Source organism: Pterocles gutturalis, unplaced genomic scaffold (assembly GCF_000699245.1).
Source record: "Pterocles gutturalis isolate BGI_N339 unplaced genomic scaffold, ASM69924v1 scaffold27896, whole genome shotgun sequence".
Lineage (NCBI taxonomy): Eukaryota > Metazoa > Chordata > Aves > Pterocliformes > Pteroclidae > Pterocles > Pterocles gutturalis.
The window spans coordinates 48618-58028 of record NW_010101365.1 but is presented as its reverse complement, the minus strand read 5'-3'; the positions used below and the strand labels follow the sequence as shown (position 1 = coordinate 58028).

The 9411-nt window shown below is 40.9% G+C and overlaps 2 protein-coding genes across 2 annotated transcripts in view; one reads left to right on the top strand and one right to left on the bottom strand.

Annotated features, from left to right (window-relative positions):
- PIGH (phosphatidylinositol glycan anchor biosynthesis, class H) overlaps positions 1 to 2913 on the top strand; it is a 4612-nt gene extending 1699 nt beyond the window's left edge. The window contains 3 exon segments of the mRNA XM_010083236.1: positions 1 to 63; positions 614 to 697; positions 2812 to 2913. The exon segment at positions 1 to 63 is cut by the window's left edge and continues 31 nt beyond it. Coding sequence (XP_010081538.1) covers positions 1 to 63; positions 614 to 697; positions 2812 to 2913 — 249 coding nt within the window.
- A 4992-nt stretch (positions 2914 to 7905) lies between these two features.
- The window catches only part of PLEKHH1 (pleckstrin homology domain containing, family H (with MyTH4 domain) member 1), a 45346-nt gene continuing 43840 nt past the window's right edge, over positions 7906 to 9411 (bottom strand). The window contains exons 26-28 of the mRNA XM_010083227.1: positions 9065 to 9151; positions 8377 to 8523; positions 7906 to 8082 (exon numbers count right to left, since the gene is read on the bottom strand). Of these exons, the coding sequence (XP_010081529.1) occupies positions 7906 to 8082; positions 8377 to 8523; positions 9065 to 9151 (411 nt within the window). The remainder of the gene's footprint in view (positions 8083 to 8376; positions 8524 to 9064; positions 9152 to 9411) is intronic.

Here is a 9411-nt window from a genome sequence, read left to right as displayed (position 1 = left end):
AGCACAACCTTCATTGAGATGAGTCAAGTCAAGGATGTAGTTATCAATGAAGCCATCTATATGGTAATCATACACACTCTGTCTCCTTGTGTATCTGTGGGCACACTCACATCCAGTGTATTTTTGTGAGCATGATTTACCAGAGCAATTAAACACAGCACCATCCATAGCTTTACTGACATCAGGAGCTTTGTTTCAGATTTCTCTCTTTATTGCTCCATAAGTAGTCGAGACGGAGATAACAAGATGCTTTGTTTCAGATTTCTCTCTTTATTGCTGCATAAGTAGTTGAGACGGAGATAACAAGAGAGGCAACACGAGATGATTTTTCCAATTTCTGGGGTTTTCTGCCAAGCTCCTGTAGAAAAGCAGACCTTACCCTTCCAGCATGTGTGTGTTCTTTTCAGGTTAAAAATTTTAATAGAAAAAAACACAGGTAGAATTATCTTTTTATTGTGTGAAGGGAGGAAACTTATAAATTTGTAGACTTGTCTGTGGCCTAGGGTGATTCACCTTCAGTCCACTGAGTTGAAACAAATCCTGTTTCTGTGATAGCTCCACGCACTTTGACAGCATTTTCAAACTCTGATGATTTTGTTTGTTTGCCTTGTAGCAAAAAGTTATCTACTACCTGTGCATCCTCCTCCAGGACCCTGGAGATCCTCAGGTTGTATCTGAGGTTGTGCCACTCTTTCAGGTGAGTTTGACTGAATGGTGGATAAAGCTAGATCTGTGGTCTGCGTATGTGCGCCAGTTGTCTATGTGTATCTTTATTCCACTGCAGGTAGCTGATTACAGTTGCTTTTCCCTGACTGGGCCTTCAGGGTGGGTCTTACAGCACTGTGGAATGGGTGGTATTACGAGGCACAGAACTACATACCAGGGGTGGTTTTTTTATTTGTCCTCCTTTCAAAGAACAGTGAGCTGTGTAAATCTGAACCCAATGAGGAGTTTGCATTGAACTAGAAGTCTTTGGCTCACGTAGGACTCGTACAGCTTTCTGTGTAGTCTCATGCTCAGTGTTACCATCATAACTACAGCACTGTACTGTAGTTGATTTTTCTCTCAGCTCTGTGTGCCAAAAGTGCTCATAAAAACCACCTTGGTTCACCCATTAACAAAGATCACAGTACAACCTGTGAGCAGTTTGCTTAATATATGACTTGTTTGCTTTACCGCTATCCTGTCTCCCCTTTCTCTTCTTTTGCTAACCTGTTCATAATCCCATTTTGAAGATGGATTTTATTTCTGCCTTTCTAACACAACAATGCCCTGATCCTTGAGTGGTGGTAAGCAGAACAGAGGCACCTCACATCTTAGGCTGCTGAGGCTTATAGCACTCTCTGTCCTTAATTCACCTGCTGCTGGTGACGATCAGCTTGTCCAGTTTATGGCTGGATACAGTTAGTCTTCAGCTAAATACTTCCAGGTATAAATAGACTATTCCGTTGATATTGCTGCTAACTCAGTCCCACAATTGTAAAGATATTTACTAACAATAGTATAAAGGAAGTATTTCACACATAGTCAAAGGAGAAAAATGGATTTGCTGGAAGTCAACAACTACTAAATTCCAGATGCACTCAGGAACCAGTTTTTAGTTAAACATGTTCCTTTCCAGCTTCAAAGAGGCTGCCTGGCATTTGTGTAGTTTTGTTTTTTATTTTTCCTAGCTCAACTCTAAACACTTTTATTTCCATGGAAATATCTTAGTATGGGTAGGGTCGACTCCACCACCAAGGAGTTACAGAAAGAGCTGCGTCAGTTTGCAATTCATTACCTGTCAGTAATTCTAATTTTAACATGCAAGTTAGTATGTTACTTAATTTTGAAGGAGCAGCAATTAGTAACTTTATTGGACTGCCTGCTTTGGGTTTCTCTAAGTTATGTCAGCCTTCAAAAATACAAGTTACCCTGTCACTGAGCCCAGGAGCACTTCTGCACTGAATTGACCTGTTCTCTTAAGCAACACTTGCAAGGAGAGGCGCTTGATGGACTTTACACAGTAATGCTGTTTTGGGAGCTCAAAAGTCATGGGACCAGAGGGCCTGTGGGACTGGGAAACTTTTACCTCCTTGCTGGTTTTAATCTGGTCCATTAGAAGTGATGGCAAATTATTATCCTTTGACCACTGTTTGCTGTTTGTGTGAAATCAGTTCATGTTTTCAGTTAACCTTCCCTTGTCCTTTTGTTGACAGTAATAGCAGAGGCCAAGGGCCAGGTGTCTAAATTCCCTGTCCTGAAGGTAGGTTTTTCAGGGTAGAGGTCCTCTAGGATGGTAGATCAGTGGTACGTAAATCTGCTGGTTGTTAGGTCTCTTGAGGGAGTATAGCCATAGGTTAATGGGTTGGAAGGTGTGGATTTTCTTCCATGCTGTCACTGTGAACAGAGAAAGGGGAGGATTTCTGATTTGGTGAGAGGCTAGCTGCAGAATGGTGCTGCATGTTTTGACCAGACAGCTTTAGGGGCTGGCATTTTTCATCACAGAGCAGGTACAGCTTACAGAGTGGCTTTGCATTCCTGTATCACCAGCTTACATCAAACACCCCCTGGAGTTTTGTGAATTATTTCTCAACGAACATGTAAAAGAGAAATCTGTTCTCCATTACTTAATGTGAGAAAGCTAATCAACTGCAGATACCTTGCTGTTTCGTTCCTTCTCCTTGTCTGCTTCTGATAGTCAGCTTTGTGTCAGCTGTCTCCACGTTCCTTTCTCAGCCTGACAAATCTCACTAGTGGGAAGTTAAAGCTTTCTAGCACTTTTACACCCAGTTCAGAGCCTCATTCTCTGTTGTTGGACTTGAATTCTAGAGCTCTAAGCCACGTCTGGACTGCTTGATAGAAGTGTACAAAAGTTGTCAAGAAATCCTGGAACAGAGGAAGACAGTTCCACAATCAAGTGGTATAAAATAGTGGGAAAAAAAAATCAAGGCAGAAAACTTGTAGCAGCACTTGAAAAGACACATGGAAAAGCAAGCAAAACTGGCCCATGGGATGTTTTTTTAATTAGATGAGTAGAAAGTGATGCAGCAGCACAGTGAAGAAGGATCATCTCCTCCAAGCTCAAGAACAGTCCACCCCAATGAGCTGCAAATCAAGCAAAAATGCCAGGAAGCCTGCACGGATGAATAAGTTGCTCCTGGCAAAATTCAAACACAGAAAGAAAGTATACAGAAGGTGGAAGCAGGTACAGGTACCCTGGGAGGAATACAGCAACACTGTCCGAGAGGCGGCTAGGAAAGCCAAAGCTCACCTGGAGTTGAGTCTGTTGAGGGATGTAAAATGCAACAAGAAGGGCTTCTATAAGTACGTAAATAGCAAAAGGAAGACAGGAAAAATGTGGACCTATTGCTGAATGCTGCAGGGGCATAGTGACACAGGACATGGAAAAGATGTGGTGTTAAAAGGGTCACATCAATTGCTCTGAGAATATGAGGAAAATCTGTTGTTGAAAATGATGGTAATGACTATATGAATAAAGCTTTACTGATCTGTGCTCTAGCGAGTAACTTAAAGTTGGGAAATTCTTTGTTGATGAACTAAAAGTTACTGTAACCTTTAACTGCTATTTCTCTCTCTTTTTTTTCCCCATTACTTCGTAGTAATGTAACTGAGATGATTGAAATGTCAAAAAAAGAGTTAAACCAGCAAGTTGGCAGGAGCCTAGGGCTCAGGCTTAATTTGCATACAAAGCTGTACTATGGTTGTCTACATAATCTGGAATTAAAACATGTGGCAACATACCATCAAGGAATATGGTAGAGGTAAATGGATTTTTTTTTCCCATGGTGCCATGAAGTTTGAAAGACACAGATTAACTCATGTCACAGGAAGTATTCTGGTTGTCCGGTTGTCCAAGTGAAAGGCAGCAGCAGCTTGGGGATGTGCCACTGGCTTTTTGGGTAATATTGTCTAGATTACTTAAATTTTTATGGTTTTGTTTCTCACTAATACTTTACGTGTTGCGGTTGGCCAGATTTTTCAGTCCAGTGGTGCCCTAATCTAAGGTGGTAGGTCTCTCTGAAGTTAGTGAAACTGCACACTGAAGCAGAGTGTGTTTGATGGCAATTCCAGGCAGAACTGAGGAGGGCAGTTGTTGGGGCAGGGACAGAAATTCACTGTTAACAACAGTGGCAGGCCCTGGGAGCTTGACTGTGTAAATAACTACAGCAGAGGTCCTTTGACAAAGAACCATGTGGTATACTTGAGCTGCGTATTGCACAGGGCATGGTTCAGCCACATTGTGTTTCTTCATGGGGAGGAGAAGTGATCAAGACCCTTGAGGAGCACTATAGCAGCAGGAAGATTTGCAGAGCAGTGGGGAGAACCTCCCACTCAGCAGAGCAGACAGTATTGGGCTTAAGAGTGTGCAGGGAACATTGACTATGCTGTAAAAATCCCATGAAGTCCTGAGAACATGCACTGAAGAAATGTCCAAGTCATTTGTCACTGCAGGAAGTCCAGAAGATTGTTTTAGCTATGTTTTGAATGGCTAAAGCCCCATGGGGAGGGCACTTTAGTCACCCACTAAAGCTGAGAGAAGATCAGCAGAGAGAAACATGGAATCAGACTAGGGCAGGTTTGCACCAGGTACGTGCCTGGATACCAAACACAATCTTTGTCCATTTTTGTTTACATCGAGACTATTTTCGTTTTTAAAATAGCTTTTTTCACTTAGAGAACACTACAGTTTAATTCATAACTACATTTTATTAAGAACAAACAGAAATTTCACAGTATCTCCCAGACAGCCTTTTACATACGCACAGCAGTTAGGAAAACAAAGGCTTTTGTCATCTCATTCTATGCTCCAGCAATAGTCATTGCCAAAAGCACTGGTTAAAATAAAAATTGTTTTATCTTCCAAAGAATCATACAAAATAGATATCTACACAGGGTTGGTTGTTTGCTTGAAGTCAGGTAAGCTATAAATAGGAGGTATATGTGCATCCATCAGAGTGGGGTGGTCCCTGAAATACTCAAGTATTGGTGAATATTTTTAAGAAATAAGGAAGAAATAAAGTTCTAAATGCCTTGCTTCTCAATTTGAAGTGCAGTTTTGGCAGAAAATAATGAGCTTCAGGACAGCTCTTGCTTATTCAACATCTTTGCTTCCTCTTTGCCCTGGTACGAGTCTAAGGACCCAAGTGTCAGCACTGTAAGGTAAGTACAGCCTCTCAACTGTGAACTGTCAACTTTTATGCCTCGAGCATCCCTGGCACCAGTGACAGCTCAGCTTATTCTGAAGCAGTTTTGTAACTGGTGGGATACAAGAAACAGGCTACCAAACAGACCTTCAGTTACAGGAGGAACTGTTAGGCACAGGTGATTGAGTGAGGAAGAGTAATGCTCTCTGTATTCAAACTGATGTATTTATGCTAAGATCACTCTGTGTGTGAGAGAGGAAATACATACTATTGACCACTCTTATCAGGGTATATAGTCACTTAAAAGTATCTAAGAAAAGAAAAAAAACTAAATACCTTCTCAAAATTGTTTTTGGCTCAAAAAGCTTCTACCCATTCCCGTAACTTCATGGGATGGTGCTTAAATTCATAACAAGTGGGTACATTACAGTATGTGCAAATCAGGTCTCTATTCATACAATCTTTTCGTGTTTTACGTCTGCCATATTGTTTCCACAACCCACCATGGGGTGGGTTAGATTTGAATTTTTTTTAATGTTGCAAGGATGCTGATAAAGGATTGCTTAGAACAATTTTTGTCTGTCCCATGCTCTTTTAATTTGTGGCTTTGCACCCACAATAAGCGTGAAAAAAAAACTTCTTGAAGATCAGCTTCACTGCATACATTAATTGGATATTTCAAGGTTGGCAGTGCAGGTACTAGGAAGTAAAAACAGTGGTATGGTTGGTTTGTTCATTTGCAAATAACTTTAGTTTGCTATTGCTGAATTCTTTCTAATGGTTGGATTCACAGTGTTTCAATTTGGGAAAGTTGCTCATCAATGCGTAATAACTATGAAGCTGCACATGGTATTTTGGAAAGTGCAGTTATTCTTCCTTATCTTTTTTAGAAAGCTTATCAAAATAGCTGAACTCAAGCCAGGGAGATTTAGATTTTTCAAGAAGAATTGCTCTTTTATTTAAAATCCATTAACCTTCTCAATCATAATGAAGTCCCTTTGAAACAGATCTTAAAAAATCCTTCTTTAGGAAACTTTGAAGAACAATACTTGAGTACAAATTTGCTGACTACCTCCTTGCTAGGGTAGCATGAAGGAAGCAGGAGTTTGAAAGGAACAGCTTCTGTCAAGTCAGAATAGCAGAGCTGGTTTGGGGAGATCTGTTCCAGTTGCTGAAAGACAGAAAAAGTACTAAATTGGCTTGCCTTGTCTTTCTTTGTCTGAGATTATGTGCAATTTCAAACACATCCCAAAAAACAGTGATTAACAAAAAAGTGTCTTTGGAAGTGCTTGTCTGACAGTGTCTGACTGCGTGATGTGACACATCCAGCCCTGCAGCAGAAACCTAATGTTCATCCATTGCATAGAACAGCGTCGATTCGTGAAATGTATCAGTCCTGTAGGAGCCAGGGCATCATCTGACATGGGTCCAGTCCCAGTTGTTCTGAGTCCTCAACGTGCAAAGGCACTAGGTTTCCACCTTTATTTTAAGTTGAAAATATTCTTGAGTAGCACTGAACTCTTATTCTGTACTCCCTGTGTCAGGTGTGAAATCACCCTTGACTTGCATTGGAATTATTCTTGTCAGTTTTAATTCCTCTTCCTTCCCATCAGTGTCTTCTTTCTTTCACATGTGGAGCAAGGACTTGGAAAGTTTCTGTCTTTCAGTCTTAGCATCAGTTTCAGGGAGGAGTCATTACAGCTCTAGGGAGAATTAAATCTTCGTTGTGTTAAGCAGTTGCATAAGAACTATTACAGTCTCTGCAAAAAGACTATCTTAATAGTTGTTCTGGGAGTGGCAACACTGAATTTAAACACTGGTAAAAACTTTAATATGATGGCTATTCACAACCAGAGCATAGAGCTGAAGTTATGCCTAAACTACCTGATCAGACTATGTCATGTTAATCTTTACACTCTGGTAACAGCCTTTCCAGTGTATACCTAGTTTATGATGCAGTGAGATGCAGCTCAATACAGGCAGTATTCAACAGGATGCATCCTTGTGCAGGGTTCATGCCACATGCCACAGTATCCATTACCACCTGTTTGTCCTTTTAATAGGACTGCTCAGCCTACTGCAGTCAGATTCAGGCCTAGATAGCACTCACATCTGTCTTGCAGAGGCTGCAGTCTAATTCAGGTAAAAAGTGAGCAAGTTAGAATTGACGGAAACAGAACATTATTGGAAATCATGATAATAACTGAAAGGGGCTATAATGAGGAAAAGAGGTCACTAGGAGCTTTAAGAGCTGAACTGAGATTACAGACAAAGGGTATGCAGTGATCTAAAGGCAGGTGCAAAGCTGAAAATGGGAGGGATCAAAGAAAATGTATGTGCTTGTAAGGAAAGCAGTAAGATCAGGAGATGGAAGAAGAAAGGGTGCAAGGGAAGAGAGCAGGAGATCTAATGTGACTGGAGCACTGTGCACGCAAATGACCTGAGGCATAGTATTTTGGATGGAGTGTGGCATGGAAAGGAAACTCCTGCACAGTCCCCCAAAATCAACATTTTTTTAAGAGAAAGGACACTGCCTCTACCTACACTAAGGAACTTTGTCTAGTATTGTGGAAAAAGAATCAGAGCCCTCATTAAAGTAAGGTGTGTAACCAGCAAAATCATAGCAAACTGCAATTCAGTATAAAGCAGTGCAACAAAACCCCAAAACAACCCACCCAGCCAAAAAAACACAACAAAAAGCCCCAACCCACAAAATAAAACCACCCCCAAAATCCCCAAAGTCATTTGGAACGAGCCCTTAGAGCAGGGTGGGCCCCTTAGTGCTTCGGGCCACCGAAGGGAAAAAGCACCGATTTTCAGTCTCCCGGAGCTTGTTAGTAGGTGTTTTGCTTCGGGAGGGCTGTGTAGAAGATAGGAGTGAAGGTGTCGAACGGTAGTTAATATAGCTGGCAATAAGAAGCGTTGCTTCAACAATCTAGGGGAGAAAAGAAAATTTTTAACTGTAATTAGACATAAGAGTGCCCTTTGGTTTTTGGAACCTACTGACTGCGTAACTTTTGCAAATGGCTGTCTCACATGGAGTTGTTTGGTTTTGAAATGAAGGTCTGTCTTTAAGAGTTAGGTAGAATAAGTCTCTTGATTAAAGGTTCCAGCTTACAAGGGATTTCTTGAATGTATAAAGCTAGTGCAGCAGACACAAGGACCAGTCCCCAGGGCTTGCACAGATGCTGCCAGCTGGAAAGAAACTCACTGTTCATTTTTTAATTACCTTTGGAATTGCCATTGTGAAAAGGAGTTTTTCAGTGCTGTTTTTTCCAGAACTCCTTTCTTTCATTTGACTGACTACAATCATGAAGTCATCTCGACAGCCTCCAAAGGTCAGCACAGAGGAGTATGAATAAGAGACCTTCAAGTGCTGCAGACAGAGAGTTTGAAAGAGTCATAGTTCTGTAAAAGAAAAAACGGCTACCTTAAACTAATATGTTTGCTACTTACTGCAAGAACACCAGATCTCCAGCAGTTACAGGCAGTAAAAGTAATTAGGTCTATAGGTAAAAGCTGGCAAAGAAATTTCAAAAATGAGAATTGCATTTCTAGTTTTCTCCTAGCTTGCTCTATCACTCACTGCTTCAGAGCAATAGTCCAAACTTTATGTCCCAGATGGTGGAAGGAAAGCACATACCACAGAGATTTTGCAAGATGTATGAGCATGTTTCCTGCCCATCAAAGAGGCAGTTAGCTGTTTCATGAAACCTTGCCTTACACTGTACTGCAATTTTCCTTTGTTTATGTAGTGTTCGAACATAGCTCTCACTTCCCTCATCTCTAACTTTAAGAAATTAACTTCTGGATCCATTTGAAGTTAAAGGCAAACTTCTAGTGACTTAAGTGGACTCAGAGGAATGTCTTTCTGTGGGAGTTAAGTTATTTTTCTTAAACAGTGTTCCTCACCATACCATAGTGTTATAATCCAGTATGCTGATACCATCTTCATTCACAGCTATCCAGACTGGACAGTCTTCCAATGAGGAAGGCAGGACAGGCTAGAAAAAAAGAAAATTATTAATTTAGATATTTCTTGACCACCACACAAAGATGCTTCTGACATAAATCTTGGTTTTTAGGGATGAAGGGAAGATGAGAGAATCCTATAGGCTTACTGGTCTGACCTGGTTTGATTTTTAAGAGGACTTCACTCAAAATTTGGAATACCATTTTCAGATTTACATAGAATTTTGGGACCAGTGGCACAAGAGATCACAGAATGGTTTGGGTTGGAAGGGACCTCGAAGATCATTGAGTT